A 21,714-nucleotide genomic window follows, 5' to 3' on the forward strand; every position below is an offset into this window, starting at 1 on the left:
ATTAGTTTGTACTTTATTATGAAATGGGCCCCTGCAAGTCTAGTTGGTTAGGTTATGTTATGACAGTTTTATTTTAAAAATTAAAAATTTATTTTATAGTTTTAAAACAATATTTTATAATAAAAAAGTTAATTTTATTACTAAAAATAAAAATAAAATTAAATTTTGTCAACTTAGCGGTTCTAGCGGCGAACGCTGACACTACAAGATATGTTAGCCTTAGTCCCTCCCGTGTGCCCCACCGCAAGACAACTATGAACTAACAATAAGAATACATATGGTAGTGGTGGAATCCTTCCACCATGATGGGGCAGATTGTCCCATAACATGGTAGACATGTAAGCTCATTAATTCGCACTTTATTGATTTAAATTTATGAGCATAAATTTATTAAAAATAAAACATGTATTAAAAATCTATATATGTACATTTATAAGCGGAGTCAATATTGTCATCGTCCAGTACACTGTACACTTGTAACCAATCTTTCGTGAATACACAAATACCATTAGCTGCTTCCGCTTCCAAACAAAACAGCTGTTACAACACCACTTGCGAGCGACGTTGCCACTTCAAAGGCCGCGGCCTGACATGGCATGACCTTTGACGGAATTATGATTTATCACACAAAAGCTTATGTCCCACGGAGCGTTGCGCGGCGCGCACGGCGCGAGGAGTGCCACGCCTCGCGTGGTGGGACAGGGTAAGCGCGTGGTGCTACGCGCAAGAGTGGCGCGGAGCGGGGTTGCGCGTCCGTTCCCGTGAGTTGTCGGTAAACATCAAAGACATGGGTTGGAGCATGGATGCCCTGGGCCAGTACGAGACGTTTTTCCACCTGGTGAACAGGTGTCACGTTGAACTTGCAGTTATTCAGCAAATGTTGGCGCGAAACTCTTGTTGTATGCATCCATCCACCAACGCCTCTCTTTTTTCGTTGAATTCAATTTTAACTTCAAATATTCGCCACTCAACAATAGATAACAAGCTGCGGCGCACGCTAATTCACCGTCACTTTCCGAATCACTCATCAATCAATCACACAGATCTTTAAAAATACAGTGTAGCACGGAGGTCTCTATGAGGTTTTAACACTATCCACTACGGCCTCTAGACGGCGTGTGTCGCGGCGCGACGCGAGCCGTGGGACAGGTCTTGCGCGGACCTATACGCGCACTGACGCTCCACCCCGCGCATTTTCACCGTCGCGTGGAGCACCGCGCAACGCGTCGTTGGACATAGGCTTAATACATAGATCTACTAAATAATATTCAAATACAATATTACTGTGCTCGTTGGTGAAGGATAGTCATTATTAATGTTATAATCTCTTAATCAGTCATAACCAATGATCTAAAAAGAGCATAATATTTTCAATATTTTGGTTCACTGATCGCTTTTGTACTGAATATTGGAGAGAGAACAACAAGAACAATTAAAACAAAAGAAAAAGTAAATAAAAAAAATTGAAAAGGAGAATTTGCTTTGGTGGACATTCCGGTTAGTGATGTGACGAGTCGGGTACTTTCCTGACTCGAGTGACTCAACTCGCCAACTGCCGTGAACTCGAGTTACGAGTCGAGTCAGACTCAACTCGAGACGTTCCGAGTTCGTGTGAGTTCGGCATTCTCCGTACGAGTTCGTTAGTTTTGTGAGTCGGCCGACTCGGTACCGGCCAATAGCGTGTCAGCTTTACGAGTCGACTCGACTCGACTCGAGACGTTCCGAGTTCGTGTGAGTTCGGCATTCTCCGTACGAGTTCGTTAGTTTTGCGAGTCGGCCGACTCGGTACCGGCCAATAGCGTTGAATCTATGCGAGTTGACTCGTAAAGCTGTGACGCTATTGGCCGAAAGCGAGTGCGAGTAAACTCGAGTCAACTCGTTACGTCCCGAGTTCGTTAAGGTTCGGCTTTCTCCGTATGAGTTCGGTTTCTTGACTCGGCTTTTGCGAGTCGGACTCGTAACGTTACGAGTTCGTGTAGCTTCGTTAATCTCCGTACGAGTTCGTAAAAGAACTCGAGTTGGAATTGAGTTGACTCGAGTTGACTCGACTCGGGTCTTGACTCGAGTCAACTCGACTCGCCAACTCAACTCGTCACATCACTAATTCCGGTTATATCTTGGGAGTTGGGAGTACACGCAACAATATAGTTTGCTAATTGCTCAGTTTATTAATATATTGCTTATTATGAGTTCCACCGACGTCGATTCTGATAACATAGAAAAACTCTACAAAAACTTTGGAATATTAGCGGATGCTAAGGATAAGATAAGTGAGGTAAGCGGCTTGCTTATGTTTAGGTTACTTTTCCTCTGCTGAAAGTTCATGGTTTAGGTAACTTACTTAAATTTCATTAGACATCATTTCCTCAACCTCAAGCACTTCCTCTAGGCCTATCCAGAATTCACTCTCACTATTCTGTATTATTAAGTAAGCTAGGCTATGCTACTGCAATTCTAGTAGGCCTAGGCCTACTGTGCAACTAGGCTAAGCCTTGTAACCAAGGCTGCCTAGGCCTAACTTAGCATATTAACTTAGAGTTTCTGTTTTCTTTCACCAGCCTATAAGGATACCAAACTTGCTGATGGTGAAAAAAATCGCATGAAGGTTTACTAATCTAATCAATAGGCCTAGTTTCAATCGATATTAGCATAGCCTAGTTGAGAAACTGTACCCACCACTAGGCCTAGGTAGGCCTAACTTAAAGGCTAGGGTGCCCATGTTTGTGTCGCTAAAGATTTTTGAAAATTGTGACACATAAACTTGGCCTTTTTTTTATAAAAAGCTAACCTAGGCTTAGCTTGGTGGCCAACGAACGTATGCTCGTTTGCCGTGACGCCTAGAATGGCCACCAGCGTAATATGCGATCGTACCGCGGTATGGGCCGACATTTTTTTTACGTAAAAAAAACGCTTCTATAATCAACTGTGATGTGAACAATGTACTTAATAGGCCTACCATTTGAAAGATCACATTTTCAACTTTAATTTTAGTATATAAACAACCCCTGTAGCCTACTTAGCAGGTAGGCTAGCCTATATAACAATTTCACGACAATTAGAAATCAAATGAATTTTTGGCGCGGCACGACTTTTGCAGCTGACACTTGGGAACTGTCAAAACACAACTTGTTTGGCATTACCCTGCTCGGGTAATTTTCGTCTTGTGTTGTTGCGGGTGGTAACACTGGATAGCCATTGATTTTATCTTCATTGTGGTATTGATATTTTGAACGAAATATGGTATTGATTGCACAACAGGTACGATTTTATGAAAACAGCTGATTTCAAAATTTATAAACAAATAGCCAACCATCGCAATACGCTAGTACGAAAAAAACGAATTACATACAGTGTAAGTTAAGTCATTATTACTAGCCATATCATAGGCCAATGTCATTTTGAAGAGAAAGACATGTAGGTACCTAGCTTGTGATAGTGGCAGCCCTGCGCTAAAGGTTATTTCCGTTTTTTCTCAGGGAGACAACAAAAGTGTGTCACTACTGTCGTAAGGTATCATACACTAAGTGCCTTGTGTTCCCCATTGCGTGTTGTTGCCAGTGAGTTTTCGCTCTCATGTTATCCACGATTTATTAGCCTAGGTAGGCCTACTAAATTTGTTATTATTTCATATTGTTAGAGAAATGTGTAAGTGTGTATAACAGTAGGCCTAATCTTCATGCATTTTATAATGTGTGAATATTTACTGAATAGTGTGAAATCGTGTTTAAAAAAGGTTGTATTTTGTGGTTTTCCGTTTATTATATTAACACGTAAAAACAAAAATATTACCCAACGTGTTATACATTTTTATGTAGGTAATTGAATACACTACAAGATGATTAGGTCTATTTTATGTTAGTTTGAATTTAATACATTTGGTACAAAAGTTGTATGCCTATACTAGAAATACCATGAATCTTTTTTTCACAAAATCGCTAAAATATAAAAACATTATTTTATTTATAAATAAAAAAATATTTTTACCAGAAACATGACTTTTTTGATTCTTTACTTTATTAGCTTTACAAATATGTAAATATTATTATTTGTATATACAATACGGTATATTATAGGCTAGGCCCTAACTTCTTTACAACACAAACTAACATTGTACGGTTTTCAATTTTTCCGGTTCTCCGTTTGTTATTAGGCCTATAACTTATTACGCCAAAATAACTTACAAAGTAAAAATCTTTTCCTTATATGTTATGTTATATCTCTATGTAGGGAATTCAAATGTCTACTAGGCCTAAATTGTAGGTACCGTTATATAGTGAATTTCCCATAAAAAATCTGTATACAAAATTTTACCCAGACTGCTTTTGAAATTTGAAAAAGAAAATTCTACATTTTTTTATTCTTTTCACTTTACCGAAGAAAAAAAACATTATTACGGTATATTACTAAGTTATTTCCAGAATCTCCTGTTCTTTCCAAACAAAACGAATACTGTATGATGTTGGCTAAGTTTACTTCTACGATTGAATTTTTACGAATTTTCAAAAAAAGGTCTGCAAAATCACCAAAATCGGGCTGGCCATTCCACACTTTTCTAACATTGGCCAATGCTAGGGTTAAGAAACTGTTGGTTGTTGCCATTTTGTTAGGGAATAGGTCCTATAGGCTAGCTTAACTTGTAGTAATATTGCAAAACAAACAAGATTTATTTTTCATTTTTAAGCTTTGTTTAGAAGTATCGGTAGGTTATGTTTTCTACCAAAGCGATAAGTTAGGGCCCAAACTCATAGAAGCTTGTCTGGGAATTTGGTTGGGCTAGGCTGCTAGCGTAAGTTTAAATTACCGTAGTTAAAGTTATTAGGCCCAAACTCTAAACTGTTTTCTATTCAACCTTATCCTGTTACTTGAACTAAGTTGCATTTCTATTGGTGTTGTTTCAGCATGAAAAGGAGTATCTGGAGATACTTGGTGCTGTCAAAGGATCGGATAAAGAAAAACGACTCGCATCACAGTTCATTGCAAGATTCTTCAAGCATTTCCCACACTTAGCTGACCAAGCAGTCGAAGCTCAGATAGATTTATGTGAAGATGAAGAACTATCAGTAAGTTCAAATAAGTTAGCCTATTTGTAAATTCAATTAGTTTTAGTACTATACATTAATTTCTTGAGAGTCGTAGGTAAGGTATTAACAATCTAATTAACTTACTGAGGACCGGTATAGTCAACAATAGGCTATGTTATTATAGGCTACTCAATAATAAATAATTCTTAAAATATTTGGTTTTACATTAAACCTTTTTCAGTTCCAAAAGTAACCTTCGTCAATGTGTTGTAGGGTAGGGTGTTGAGATACACATTGACGAAGGTTACTTTTGGAACTGATAAAGGTAATGTAAAACCAATTATTTTATATATTACAATTCTGGGGCTACAACAACAAAATTTAAATAGGCCTAATTCTTGTCTACCTCTAAGTTAAAAGTATAACATATGTCAAACTTATGTCAAAAATATATAGCCTATGTAGGCTATTAAACTGTAGGCCTAGAAGCCCTAGAGAGTAATGTGATATGGTAAAGAATAGATTTTGAAATTGTAGATTCGCAAGCAAGCCATCAAGGACTTACCAAACCTCTGTAAGGACAATAAACAACACACAAAGAAAATCGCTGACATCCTGGCGCAACTGCTGATGGCCGAGGAGGCCACAGAGCTAGACGCTGTCCAACAAGCCCTCATCACTCTCTTTAGATTTGACGTCAAAGGTAAGTCCAAGTATTTAAAATCTGGGCTCAATACAATATTTATTTGTGAATACAGTCGAATCTCGAAACCTAAAACGAATAGAAATAATTATTTAACAATAACATTGCAAATTGACTGATACATACTTGGCAAAAAAAAACCAACCAAAAAAGATTTTAAAAATAAATCTTAAAGCAAAAAAACACAGTTTACACTTTGAGATAGGAAAACAATCACCTCACCAGCGACCGTAAAAAGCTCTGCTGCAGTAAACCTGCAGACCAAGCATGATTTAACGGTTTTGCTGCTACGTGGGATGGGATTTTTTTTATAAAATGTTAGTAGTACGGTATAGGATGAAATGAATTGATTAAAATAAATCCATGTCTTATTTTCTTCATAGGAATTTAACTTGTGTGTGAATTTTAAATGAATATTTTTGGAATTTTCACCAAACCCTCTAATTTTACAAAAATGCTTTGGTATATAAAATCTTTTGTTTTCTAAGCTCTTCTTATGATGAGTGTAATGTAACTTGGGTATTTCCATGTTTTTAACATATAAATAAAAAAAAACTTCTAAAACCCTATTGCACCCAGTTCTTATGACCCGATCTTGCTGGTTTGGCAACGTTTCAAACCCACCTCTGTTTGAAAGAAATAGCAACTTTGTAACACCTGTGTGCCTAGGACACAGGTGCCTTTGTTTGTAATAAAACAACTGTTCGACATCAGTGTTTGTTGGTGGGAAAAAGGTGCGTTAGAACTTGGAGCAAATATTTGATTACTATCGGTACAATAGGCTGTAACAAACGTACAGTTAACTGCCTATTATCCTCGAGTAGATTAACCACTATGCAAATTAGTCATAATTGCGAAAAAATCAATAAATAAATATATTGTGGCGCAAGTTAAATGTACTTTATACACATCGACGGCAAACATCTTTAACATCAGGAGGCCCATCATCTTGTGGACAGACTATAGAGTTGCCCCTATTCACTGATGAGTTGCCAATTTAAACCAATGAGCAATGTGTTTTTAAGTTTGTGTGTGTTTCGAGGTTTGTTATTCCTAGGCCTTACATAGGCTCTCCGATAATACCTGTTTTGTAAGGCGTGTGGAAATTTGTCAAAAGGCGTTACACTGCATTCTAAGTATTTTATTACTGCTATAACCTGTTTTAAAGCTAAACTATACATTCAAAGTGAACGTCAGGTATTTCCCATGCATTTTAGTTTAGGTTTGCACTGATTTTGATCATACAATTTTCATTATCTTGGTTATGTTGTTTTATCTACTGTATCATCATTATCTACTGTAGGCTAGTTATATAATTTTTTTAATGAAAGCAAGCAGGTAGGCTAGCATTTAGTATCATTCGTCTATTTAAAGAGTTGGTTTCTTATTCTTCTTTGTATAAAGTATTTATCGTGGTTCTGTTTTTCAGGTGCCCTTGAAGGATTCTTTCAACAAATTCTAACAGGGGAAGAAGCAGTCAGAGAGAGATGCTTGAAATTTTTAGTTCACTATGTCAAAAAACTTGACTCAGATGTTTTCAACAAAGAAGCTGAGGATGTGCTTATTGCCGAGTGTAAGAAGGTTTTACAGGTGCGTTGGAGTTGACAGATTTTGAATGGCTCTTTTGCCACAAAAAAAGTAAAGTTATTGATAAATTGCAGGTTTAAGGATTAGTTTTTAATTTTCAGATTATTTGATCAGTAATATATACAAATTGAATACTTGTGTCAGGCAATATTACAGTAATCATTAGGGGTGTGCGAAGCAGCAAAAAATTTTCGATTCGAAGCAACGATTCGATTCAAAAGATTTTCGATTCGATTCGATGCAACTCGATTCGAAGCAATACGGTATTTTTCTATTCATAATTGTCAATTGAGTGGATTAACAATAATTAAAATGTATCACATTTGTGTAATACAAATTTTTGTTGATGTGGTATTAGGCCTATTTCATACTTAACATATGAATTTTAGGTGAAAAAATATTTATTTTCAATCATATGTATTAGAATAACTGCTGGAAATACCAGTGAGCTGCTTTACTTGCCTATTTCATAATTTTTACTGGAATTGGCTCAACTGCAAGAAAGAAGAAAATATTTTTTTTATCAAGACATTCATTCTCATTTTAATAACTGTTTAAATAACTAAATAGGTGCCGGTAGCTAAATTACAACAAATTTGAATGGAACTTAATATAAAAAGACCATTAAGAAATAAATTTACATATCACAAGTTTAGGGCCTGTGGACCGGCTTCAGGACTGCAAGCAAGAAGAAAATAAAAATAATATGTTTCCACCATGCAGTATGTATCATTCATTCCCTGCCTCCTAACCTCCTTAGTATAATAACCTCACACTTACATTATTTGTTACATCATCATAAATAAAGAATTATTATTGGCATCAGTAGGCCTACAGCTTTACCTAGGCATTATTTTTATAGGGCCTAAAATAGTAATAGGCTAGAAGCAACATGTCAAGTGGAGAACTCATTGAAGAAAAGATATTGTGTAAACTAATTTCCTATAAAACTCAAAAACAGTAAATAACATACAAACATTGTTTATGGTATAATTAATAAGGACTAAAAAATGCATATCATGTCATACAGTAGTATAGACCTACTGCAAGAGATTAAAATCCTAAAACAACTGATTTTGATAGCTAATGAATGAAAAGAATTAAAAATCCATAAAATAAAGCCAAACAATATCGTCAATATCACAACTAATTAGGTACCCGAAAAGTAACTCTTAAATAATATATAGAAGATTAAAATAATATTAAATCAAGAGACAAGAAAGTTAAATGCTATCTTCTAGCCTAGTGCCCTTGGCAACACAGGTCAATGTTTTTAAACTACCCTCAATGTTTTTGGAACAGCAGGGCCTTTTTCTCTTAAGGAAGGGTAGTAGTATGTCAACAAAAACAATGAATCAGTCTCACCAGCCAGGCCCGGGCAACGATGTGTGAATTCAAGGTCATAGACCCTCCCCCTCCCCTCTTACACCACCCGGTTGCTACCCAGTTGCTTCAATTGCTGACAAAATGCAAGTGATGAAACAAGGGAGTAGAGACAAAGAAATATATTTCTTTATTCAAAAACACAAAACTGTTAGAGATTATTTTCAAAGAAATTAATTCAATGTAATTTGTGAGTTGTAAGTTAAATATTGTATTGGATCTTAGAAATATATTTTTTTAACCCCATCTAACCAAGATACAGATCTGTTCACTATATCAGATATTTCTTTTGTTTATAATTTATTATGTTACGGGAATTGAGTAGTCAACTAAAACTGAAGTTATGTCAATATTTCCATTTCTAATTCAAGCAGAGTTTAAGCGGTTAAACATTTATTGTAAACAAAAAGCTGTCAAGAATAATTTTAAAACATGTAAACATTGATATTTTCCTATTCTCTCTTCAAAAGGTTGAACAGAAAAATAATTGTATAAACTTTTCTCTGAAGACTCCGGGGCATCTCAATTTGTATACATCAGTGGTTATAGAATCCTATTTATTTCCTATAATTAATGGCAAAATCACAGAATAATAAACTAACCTGATAGTTCTATAGAATATTTTTGTATTCAACCAGCTGTTAGTTAAAACAAAATATGTTGCACTAAAACAAACTTAATTTTTTAAGACTGCCCTAAAAAATAAATTAGAACATCCAGCATTTTACCATGTTTATTTAAATAATCTTTCATCCTCTTGCCGATTAAATGAACGGATCAATGAGTATAGCATTACATATAGTATTAATAAGTCAACCCTGTGTATGCCATTATTATCAAAATGCTGAATTTGTGACACAAAAGCTGAATGTTTACAGCTGTTATGTTAAGCAAATTATTTTATGCCCAAAGCTAGTTTAGAATCTTAGCGTCGGCTGCTAGACTTTAAAAAAATTAAAACTTAACTTCTAAAAAACTGGGACCCTAAACTAAAATTGTGGCTTCGACATTCCCTAGTTCTCAAAATTATCTTTCTTTCAACACAAAAATCATGAAAATCTGTCGAGTGGTTGATTCAGAATCGTGAAGTAAAAAAACACTGTTTCGTTTTAATATTATAGATATTTTTAATTAGGTATTGAATAAACAATAAATGATTATACTAGTATGTCTGGATAAATAGTCTTTCTATTCTTTTGACTTTGTTTTCTTTGCACTGTTAGTGTTGCGTCACGGCTTTTGTCTTGTTACTCTTATCAGTAGACGACTAGACCTGGCTCTGGCTAGTGGCAGTGCGGCAATTGCTCTGTTGTGTCTTTATTCTTAAAGGTCGTGAGCCAACTTAATTTTTAATTCTCATTTGAACATTTTAATTCCTCTGTAATAATAGATATAATAATATAAGAGTGTTTCTTTGGAAATAAATTATTCTTTTTTTTTCTTTTGCCCCAACAAAAATTCGGGGACGGGGACCTACAAAAATACCAAATGAATCAGTCTATAACATTAATCTTACTAGTTAAGTATTAAGTAACAATTTTTAAGACTTATTTTTAAAATGATTTTGGAGTAACCTACCTTGTTTTGGCTAGGTTCACAGTAGTAAAATATTTCACACACTGCTTACATCAAGACAAAAACAAACCTCTAATCATTTGCAATGTCAAAACAAAAAAATATAAAACAATTAAAGCTATATTTAATGCAAAGAATGTATTAAATAAGAACGCCTTCGTAAAGGAAACGCAACAGCAACGCGCTCCTGTATTGCGGGTATTGCATTGACTTTCTGCAGGCGTTTTTCGTATATGGATACTGACTCCCTCGTGAATCGAATCGTTTTTTGACCACCACTGAATCGAATCGCGATTCGATGCATCGAATCGAATCGAATCGAAATTTCGATGCATTTTCGATGCATCGCACACCCCTAGTAATCATACATTTTATTTCATTAACTGAGAATGCTCTTTCCGATAACTTAAATAGCGAGCTGTGTTAGCGCTAAAACAGCATTGCGAAAGTTAGCGCAAAACACGTTGGAAGTTTTAGGATGAAAAGTATGAACTGAACTACTTGGATTTTTTTTTACTCATGAATTTGTTCTGGTCGGCCTGGTGGACACCCTGACAACGATCACGTTTTCGAAACCGCGGGAGACAATGATGATGTCCACAAAGCCGTTGGAGATGTTCACAATTTCTCCGCGGCCACATGAGTCGTTCATGATTCCGACGTGATCGGAGGAGATTAAGATTACGTGTCAGTGCTGACGTAAGAAATTGTTAGATTTTTTTCAGCTAGTCTCCTAGGTCTTTTTTCAATCAGATTGTTGGAAACAAAAGGTAATTTCATTGAGTTGAAGCAAGTGTATTTCTAAACCCTTAAGTTCCAACCTTCGAAGTATCAGAATATAAAGAGGGGCCTCTCTGGTGAGTGCCGTCGGGGGCCTCAGATTCTAAATAGATCCTTGCTTCTAAGGCCATATAGCAAAAACTCAATTACAGTATATAATCATAGATATTTTGGCGATCTGTTTACTCTGTTTCTGCCCAATCCTTAAAGCGTGTTAACGAGTTGCATTCCAATTGGCAAGTCTTTGGTGTCTGTCTGCAGGACAACACCGCTGATGAGTTTGACATGGTGATGGATCTGCTGGGACTGACTCACCTCGCCAAGTCGGTCGTAGGACAGCGGGAGTTGGTGGAGATTGTAGCGGAGCAAGTAGAACTATCACAACCTTACAACCCCGCAGACGAGGAGCAGGTCGACAAACTGCTCCATGGACTCAAACGAGCTTTGCCCTTCTTCTCGGTAAGCAAATATATTTTGCAGATGATTGTCCTTATTTTTGATTTGTAAAAAAAATACAATGGTGTCACAAAATATAGGTTGAGTAAATGGGTTGTTCTACTAGCCTGACATTGATTTGATGTTTCATTTTGTTTCTGTTTTATCTTGAGGTTGATTTAATACATTTATGATTTTTTGTCCAACGTAGAGGTTTTTTTTTCTGGACTGAAAGACCTATGTCAGTAGCTTTTCTGGTGGATAGCAGTGGAAATCTTTATTTCTTGAGATGTTTTGGATATGTGTGTACATGAAAATTGTATAGATGTAGAGGATGTTTACAGTTAATAGCTGGAGAGTTAATTGTTGGAGAGTTACCCTTATAACATTTTTTTTATTTCCTTCCCATGAGATTTTTTATTATTGACTTTGACTGGTTTTGTTTTATTTGTAAGTGGCACAGTAGTTTGTAACACATAGGCTACTCATACGCTGTAATATTTAAAATTATAAAGTAGGGTTGTGGGTGTTTCATAAAGTGATTAAATATTTTCTTTCCCTCACAACCCTGATAATGATGTGAAATTTCAAAAAATGAATCGACCAAACATTGAATGTTGAAACTTTAAAATCTTGTAAACTTTTTATATTTTATCTTTGAAGTACTGTTTTTGTTAGGTAACACTAATATTGGTTCATGTTTTCCTCCACAGGCCCAGGTAGATTCACAGAAGTTTGTCGAGTATCTTTGTGAGCAGGTCCTTCCCACAATGCCCGTCATATCAGCCTCAGACGAGAACTCGGCGAATCATTCGGAAATCTTCAAATTGCTGGCCGAGTTCTGTAGTCATTGCAACACAATCTCCAACCCAGAGACTCATACAACCACGGTCTTGAAAAAACTTATTGTAAGTACAAAACACGATAATAGGCTGCCCATTCCACATAAAACATTAGTTTCAATCTTCTTCCCCATATGACATAAGAAATTCAGTCCACCTTCCAGACGAGACTCGGGTTTTAATTTTCCTTTTTCACATAAGAATAGGGCCTATAGTTTCTGTACAATATGTACAGTAAACACTTATTGTAACTAAATTAATAATTAAAGATTGGCAGACATTAATACAGCATAAAGGTTAGAAGGTTTATACGTGACTGGTGATAGATTCCAGATGAGTTTTACAGTGGTAATTAGTTCAGAGATGCTGTAACTACTGTGATATCATTAATGGCTGATGTTCATAAACATTTAAATAACAAATATGTATGGTACAGGTTTCTTCACAATTTCCATATGAACCTAATGAATTCTCATTCTAATCTGAAAATGATAACATGCCTACATAGAAAGACTAGCTGTACCCGCGGGCTTCGCCCCGTTTAACTTCATAAGTGAGCTTGTTCCAATGGCTCAATCACGTCCTGGTTGAAGTTTGTTCGCTACGCTCACTCACCTTTGGGTTGGAGCTCGTTCGCTGCGCTCACATGCCTTCAGGTTTGCTCGTTCGCTACGCTAACTCACCTCCAGGTTGAAGTTCGTTTGCTACGCTCACTCACCTTTTGGTTGCAAATTAGCTGTTGTCATATATTTAAAAAAAATAATAGTGCTGCACCCTGTTGGTGATCCTTGTAACTTTAATGCTATTGAACATCATAGAACAGAACCAACTTGTTTAATTGAAACATCTGTTAAGATTCATTAATTCCATTTAAATATGAGTACTCATAAGGTTAACATGGGAAACTCCACTGGAGGGGGAAGCCACTGGGGGCAGAGTCCGAAAGCCCGATCAGAATAAAAACTAGGCCTACTTAGTTTTCCTATTTAATGCCCAAAGAATCGGTGTACCGAATTTCAGCCTCCTAGGTAAATGGGAAGTGGGAGAATTAGTGATGAGTGAGTGAGTGAGTCAGTCAGTCAGTCAGTCAGTGAGGGCTTTGTCTTTTATATATTTAGATACCTTTTATAGACTTTTATAATTATTGTATAAATGCTTAAGAAACTTCCAAAACCCCTAAATTATAAGGTCCCCAATAAATAGATAATCAAATAATCTTTAGAAAATACCTTTTTTCAGCATTTTGTCATAGAAACTGCTATTGTTGAAATGAAAAACAAATTTCAAATAGGCTACCTTAATTTACATTTCAGAAATTCTCTTTGGTTTTTTATTTTAAATTTTCATTTTGTATGTCCAATTTCAAGTAAATAAATATGCTTACTAAAACTACCTTTTCAGAAAAAAAATTCAACTCAAAAAAGCTTGGCCCATTTCCAGGAATGAGGTTTGCAAGTCAAGCACTTGTCCCGGGAGATAATAGCGCCCCTCTCCACCTACATTGTGGAAGAATTTTTCTTGTCCTTGCACCCCCAGCAAAAATAAAATCTATTGCGCCCCGTTGCCAGGGCCTACCTAGCCCATTTATTAAAGCAGTCTTGCCCTTTTTCAGATAAAATAATACTTTCTTTTCATGTGCGGGAAGTTTTGATTTTTAGCTCTTCCTCCCAGATAAGGTAAGAGTTTCAGTCTTCCTTTCTCAATAAGATGAAAAGTTTCAGCTATCCTTTTCCTGATAACAGTATCAGTCCCACTCATCTTGATAAGACAAAGAGTTTCAGACCTCCCTTCCTGATAAGATAACATTTTCAGTCCAACTCATCTTAATAGGATAACGAGTTTCAGACCCCCTTCCTGATAAGATAACAGTTTCGGCCCATCTCACCTTGATAAGAAAGAGTTTCAGACCTCCAAAGATAACAGTTTCAGCCCAAGTCATCTTGATCAGAAAAAAAGTATCAGTCCACCTCTTCCATTGAAGATCAAATTCTTGTCCTTCCTGAGTTGTTTATGATTAATGATTGTGGTTGACAGGAGTACATGCCACTGCCCCCCGCCACAGACGACATACCAGAGCCTAACCTAGAGTACTCGTACGTAGAGTGTCTCATGTATTCTCTACACAGGCTGGCTCGACACTGCCCCGACATCATTACTAAAGACCCTGAGAAACTGAAAGACTTCCGGCTAAGGTAAGTGTTAAGATTGTGCTAGTTGTGCAGGGTTTAAGCGGGGCAAAATGTGCCAAGCTCTTGAAGAACTTTTCAAAAAGTACTGTGGTGTAGGCAAGCAGAAATAAACTATAGAGAGTGATTGTAATGATTGCTAGTTGGTTTTTTGTGCCTTTTAGCTGAACTATTTCTATTAATTAATAGGCTGCAATGAACGAAACCTCAAATTTTGCTCCCCATTCAAGATTTATTTGTCAAGCCAGGGATTATTTATCAAAAGCCTATCCATTAAAAATAATTTTATAAATTTAAACAAATTGAATTAAAGTACTGACAAAAAAGTAATAAGAAAGAGAAATATTTTACTATTTAAAAATATGATGGAGTTAGGTCGAGGGATGGTTTTGTTTCAGTTGGTGACTATTTCCATTGATCTCTGCAAAATCTTTAACATATTCTCTGATCACGCTGATATCGTTACCATATCCTTAATCTTTGTTTAGTAAAAGTTTTGTTTTACGCAGAAACTTCTCGCCAAAAATGAACTTCCAACTCTACGAAGTGAACTGTATGGTAAATATCATAAGGCTGTGTTGTAAAAAACTATAACTTTTACAGGCTACAATATTTTGCCCGAGGAATCCAAGGATATATAAAAAAACTGAAGGAAGCCCTCCACGGAAAGACAGCCGAAGAGTTGAAATCGGAAGAAAACAAGATGAGAGTGATCGCTCTGAAGATGACTACCAACATCAACACTTTGATCAAAGATTTGTTTCACTCTCCGCCGAGTTTCAAGAGCAATGTCAGCTTATCTTGGAAACCCCTGCATTCAGTTGTAAGTTGAACTGAACTGTTTTTTTGGGTTAAAAAACATTGTTACTCTGTAATAATTGACAGAAACGTTCTAGCTTTTAGGTAGTAGGTGAAATTGAAATTACTAGATTAATTTTGTTTCTATTTCCTCAGCACCTTTAAACTGTTCATTCTAATCCAGGGTTTTTTTACACCCTATTATTCTGATGATCAGCGGTTCAAACAGATCAGGCGACGTTCTAAACAGAAATAACAGGGTATTCTCAGTAACCTATTACCAAGATATTAAGCAACATTTTTAGTAATGATACTACTTATCATATTACGTTAAATAAGGCCCATCTCCACTTTTGTTGTGTGGATGTAACTAATGAAAGAGAATGTTAAGGATTTTAGAACTAGTGATGGTCAAAAATATAAATTTTAAATCCGTAAACCAAAACTTTACTGTCGTGGTTCTTGGTAGGTACCTAAGGTGGTACTTTTCCTCGCCAACACACTTCTTCCAGATTTCTCATTCTAGTGCCTCTTCTGACCTGGTCCGGCCATCTCAATCTTGGCTTTCTTGGTGGACTTCTCCGCTCGGGGATGTTCAATCATTCCTCCAACTTGCAAGGAAGGTGAATAAATTCAGACAGTGAAGTATGAATTTGTAAGAATTGATTCTCTTTTGCAGAGTAAAGGTGGTGCCAACACAGTGACGGTCGGACAGAAGAGACACACTCCCATCACGTTTGAAGAAGGCGACAACAAACACAGCAGGACGGACTCTAGGCCGAGGGAACTTTACCAGCCTCCCAGCGGCAAATACAGCAAGAACGTCTCCAGTTACAGTGAGTCAAGTTTGTTGGTTTTGTAAAGTAAATTATTTTACAACCTCGTTAAATCGATCTAGTCCTGGAGCTGTGGCAATCCAACATTATGAAAATATGTGTTAGCAAAAGCTTAACAAAATGTAATCCATTATTGCTTTCTACGAGAATTTCTGCTCATGATTGTTTGAATCAAACATTTTTGCCTTTGAAAATCACCACCTTTTCCAAACTAAAAGTCCAATCCTTTTGTCTACTTGAGTTTTATGTGCAATACCTATTTATTCTTGATTTATAATGTGTATTATTTTTATATTTTTTACTTAACAATCTTATTTTATTTACAGGTTATTCACTTAAGAACTTCCGTATGTGAATGTGGTTTTGATGGTCATTTCCTTTTTTATATTTTGAAGAAATATTAGTTCATTTAATTTTATTTTAAGACTAGTGTGTTTTTTTTTGTTTTTTGTAAAATAAAGTTACTAATGTTCTATCAATGTTGTGGATTTATTGTTTATTTTTTTGATTAAATGTTTGATTTGTGATTTGATTATTTTGCTTTCGAGGATGTTTCTTAATAGGCTATAATTTATCAGACTAAGTAAAAATACCCCCGCCACAGCAAACCTGCAGACTAAGTGAATTTCCATTTACCTGTTTTTATTTTCAATTAAATCAAACTCGGTAATATTGGGTTTAACAAGTTCCTATGTTTGCTGCTACAGGGAAGTGTGTTTTTAGTAAAACATTAATAGCTTAAGTATAAAATTAATAGATTTGGCCAAAATATATCCACAAACAAGCAAACTACAACTACTTCTTCTAAAAATAACATGGGAATTTTAAAATTAACATTTTTTTTTATTTTCTCCGTAACAGATAAACTGTACAAAAACACTTCAATATAGGCTACTTAATTACCCTATTTGTCTTTTTAAGCTCTTCAAAATTTTTTAGAGAGAAGTTGGGAAATTTTTATTTTGAGGGTAAAAAAATGAGAAAACCAATTTTCATCCCATAAAACCCAGTTCCAATCACATGGTTTGCTAACTCGTTCAAATAAATGTAGGTTTGTACAAAATTTCATCAAAATCTGATCATTTTTCTTGAATTTTCATGCTAACGGACATATATAGCCTATATATTAATTTGAACGGATGATGTTTTTGGCCTCTGGGGACCTCAAAACGAAAAAATAAATAGGTCCAGGGTCCAGGTCTTACCATGAGACCTATGGTAATAGCTTATTCCTCAAATTGGGAAATTCGCTAAAAAAACTATTAGATAAATGGAAAAAATCAATTTTTTTTATTTTCACCTCTAGCTGTAGACTGTGCTGATGTAAGAAAAATTATGTTCTTATTTCTGGAGTTTTTTTTACAGTTTTAAATTAAATAAACCCTCTTTAACCTTCCCATATTAAAACAGACTTGACCCCATCCAGACAGCAAAAAAATATATATATTAAAAATATAAAATAAACCAATAAAGGAATAATGTTTTAGTTTATCGAAAGGTCAAATTTCACTGACACCTAGATTTAATATCAATTATTTTCTTGTATATTTCAAATTTTTAATCTGTAGACCATAGAGTAATTAAGTTTTTCTTGTTACAGCTCCTTCACAGAACGTACGGCGAGGCGGATACCGAGGCAGAGGGCGAGGTGGCAGGAATTGGCGAGGCAACAACCGCTCATGGCGAAGGGGCTACTAAATCCCAACTAGTACTCCCACAATATTTGTACCCCTTGAAACCATAGTCTTATATTTTACATCTTAATTTGAGCAAGAAGTCATCAAAAGACTGAATAGCACTCTCACAATCGTTGTACCCCTCGAAAACTTAGATGTCTTATATTTTGTAAATTTTACTGACATTTTAATAAGAATCATAATATATTAAAATTTTGCAACACATACCGTATTGCACCACTTTGTAACGTTTGTATTTGTGTTTTGTGTGTTCGGAATGATTAAAATAAATTTATTTTCCTTAATTGATTTTTCCACTCTCCTTAATCTAGATATAATTGTTTTCATTTTGAAAGTGGTTGAATACGGGGAAAATAATTGTTTACTTAAATTGGAAAATTTATCGGGTGTTTTAAGTAAACAATTATTTTTGCAAATTAATACAATTCTTTGTTATAGGTCTGATATGCTGACAGTAACTGCTGAATTTATTATACATTTTATAGATATTTTCTGCCACAATAACACAACGATGAAATTGGAATTTCGTTTCAGATTAGTGCTTCAAAAACATTTTTTGAGCTATGTCTCAGGTACATGGTTCATCTAGTTCTCAAACTGAGTTAAGTGAATCTTCATTTATTTTGATACAGTAACCTTATTCATACCGATAAATTAATATCCTTGTATAAAGTACAAAATAGATCTACCAAATAAGGAAAACATTCAAAAGACTTTCATAACTGGTTTTAGAAAAAGCCTAAATTCAGTAAAGCCTAAATATTTCTCCGCTGTGAGGTATTGGAATTGTACAGTTAAAGATATAAAAATAATAATTGTTTGATATAATTTATCTAGCAACTAGTTTTTAATTAATAACCAATTATTTTAATTTTAGGATGATACTTTTTATATACCTGTTTTAAAATGTAAGCCTTTTTATTTTTTTAAATTATCCTAAATAAAAAAATAAAGCTTGATTTAGGGTTTTTAACTTTCTTAAAAAGAAAAAACTAAGTAGGCATAAACCCCTTAACATTAACCCCTTAACTGGGTCAAGTGACTTAAAAATACTTCAATTTTATACAAATCAATACAGATGTTGTGCAATGTAAACTAATTTTGAGTTATGTTTTAGATTTTGAAACCAAATTATACTACAGTTTGAAGGAAAATTGAACTCTCCACTCGCTGAAGACAAATTTTAAAATAAAATATTAATCGCTAACAAGTTAATCCCTCTAAATTTGTATTGAAATAAATACTTATATATACTCCTAGGATGGGATCCAGGCAACGTGCTATTTGTTATTGGGCTATTAAAGATCCTCCCTAGACCCAGAGTGTCAAATGTGATACACTTTTATCCTACTGTAAACAATAAAAATATTACAATAAAAATAATAAAATAGCTTATTCCCTATATGGGAAATTCACTAAAAGCAATAATAATAAAATGTTTACTACCTACATGTATTCTTTGGATTTTTTATTATTTATCAACATAAAAATGCCCCTAACCTAACAAAAAAAAAATCACTCTAGGTACTGGTCCGAGGAGGCAAAAAGATTGCAAACTAAGAGTTAAAAAAAAATAAAAGTTTTAATGATTCTAACAACATTTTATGCGTGGAAAAGAATGCAAAATAATTTCTTTTACATTTGAAAATATTTTTTATGTCATTTAAATCGCCAATAAACTCCAGTTTTAGGTCAATTTAAAGTCCTTAGATTAATGTATATTTGCTAATTTAATCAAATCACAGTAGAACCTTGATAACAAGTCAATATTGAACGCAAGTGTTATTTGCTAATCATTGGCTTCTTATCAAGGTTTGCAATATCATGTAATTAAGAGTAGTAAAATATCAAGGGTTTTTTAAACTGACACTTGCTATCAAAAGCTACTTGTTATCGAGGTTCCACTGTAGTAAGCTTTGTTTCAGGACAAAACAAGTTGGATTCCTCATTGGGACAGGTCAACAAGTGGTCTACGTCAGCTGAAAGAAATGTTTGATTTGTATCTATTTGTATTGTATATTTTGTGCTGCATTGTTTTATAATGAAAACTTAAAAGATCTGTTTTTTTCTTAAACAGGTTTTGAGAAATTCTTAAACATAAGTAGTTTTTCTTATCAGTTTAGATTTTGTGTTAAATTTTCTTTGCCGTAAGAGTGCTTGGTATTTCAGTTAAAACCATTGATTAACACGTTGAGTGCGGGAGGCATTCAAAAAGGCGCTGGCCAATGGCAGCGAGGCTCTGGTACGGAATCGTAACAGCGAACGCAATTGGCATTAAAATATTTCAGTTTGACGAATAACAAAAGAGCAGCGGTGATTGTACTACGTTACCCCGAGATTGAACGTAGTTCCCTGAAACACCCAAAGGGTAGCAGCACTGCCTGGATCAGTAGTCATTGGCTTTGTAATATGGCTTGAAGAGAGAAAATCCCCGAAACCGGGACAAAAGCATTGTCAGACGGGATTTTACCGGAAATTTTATTACCGACCTACACCAAAATAAAGCTCACATTCTAAGCTACAGGCTAGCAACGATTATAACGTTCCCCGGCAATGGTCGAGCTCGTACTGAACTAATGTAGGGATTGCGCAACTACATAAATTTATGTAGGCGGATAGGAGCATCGATGTAGTCAGCACTCAACGTGTAAATAATTTGTTTAACCATTGGTTTGAATATTCATTTGTTCACTTATTAGAAACTAAAACTAAACTGCCAAAATCTCAACTCAAGACTGTCCTAGTTTTAAAATCACTATAACTAATTACCGAATAGGTAATTTTACATCATTAAGCTTTATTTTAGTGAATTTTGTCACAATTCAACCTGCACAAGATATGCAATTTAGTTTTAGTTCTCAAATAATTACCTTTTTCTGTTCCAGGCGCAAATAAGGAGGGGAGTAATTCTGTATAAAAATAAAGAATAAAGTAGAAAGATATTTGAAAAATCATTTTACTATTTATATTGCAGTTAATTTTTTTATGGTAAAACAGTAAATAAAACTTAAAGTTGGAGAACGTCCAGATAATTAATTTTGAGATCTTTGGAATTGAGTCGTAAAGGATTTCCGAGTTAAAATATGCCTCACTGTTCATTGGAAAATAAAAATTTTTTTGTCCAACTGCTAGTTTTTGCAATAGCTCTGTATCATAGCTAAATAGTGGGACACCGATAAATTTGCAATTTTTATCATGAAAATAGTATATTTCATCGCTAGGAGCGAAAGTGGTTTTTTTGTATGCAATCTTTTTTACTTGTGTTTGATTACCAAAAGTGTACAAAATGGTAAAATAATAAATTTTTGCTCCTGTGTGATGAACGATTATTTTCATCATACTGTGGAAATAACCTTCTAATTGTTACAAAATTTAACCACATAATTTGAGGTCATACAAAGTCGTCTTTAATGTTTACATTTCAGTTTTTTACAAACATAACTTATAATATTGTGCGATTATCAACGTTTTCATAACGTTATTTAACATTATTTATAATGTGAAATAACAAAATTTTGAGATTAGCGAAGCGTAAAATTTACCATATGTTTCTTCTGTTACCTATTTGAAGTTACCCGAAAACGATGATTTTGCAGACAATTATGAGAACTAAAAACAGCCTTTTTTTTGGACAATATGATAAAAAAGAGTAAAATTTTGTTTTCTTTTCACACAGACTTTCTACTTCATTCTTTACTTGCAATTTTCTAACTTTTTGTTTGTTTCAGTTTTTTATTCTAACCCGCTTCCTCTAGCCAACAGGTATTTTAGTTTATAGTTTAACTTACTGAAAGTGGTAGAATGATATCATTAATGTAAAACATTGTGTACATCTTTAGTAGTATTCAAAAAATAAATAAAATTTTCTAAG

General features: G+C 34.7%; 1 protein-coding gene across 1 annotated transcript; it reads left to right on the top strand.

The window, feature by feature from the left end:
• Positions 1–2,087: 2,087 nt before the first annotated feature.
• Positions 2,088–21,714, top strand: LOC128987526 (apoptosis inhibitor 5-like). Its single transcript, XM_054408413.1, has 10 exons — positions 2,088–2,275; positions 4,899–5,060; positions 5,559–5,724; positions 7,154–7,314; positions 11,311–11,508; positions 12,198–12,392; positions 14,361–14,518; positions 15,116–15,335; positions 15,990–16,146; positions 17,747–21,714. Exons 1-10 carry the CDS (start codon positions 2,186–2,188, stop codon positions 17,842–17,844), a joined length of 1,605 nt encoding a protein of 534 aa, XP_054264388.1. The 5' UTR covers positions 2,088–2,185; the 3' UTR covers positions 17,845–21,714.

The sequence above is a fragment of the Macrosteles quadrilineatus genome, unplaced genomic scaffold (assembly GCF_028750875.1).
Source record: "Macrosteles quadrilineatus isolate MER2022 unplaced genomic scaffold, UCM_ALF_1.0 Scaffold_2__2_contigs__length_208266976, whole genome shotgun sequence".
Classification (NCBI taxonomy): domain Eukaryota; kingdom Metazoa; phylum Arthropoda; class Insecta; order Hemiptera; family Cicadellidae; genus Macrosteles; species Macrosteles quadrilineatus.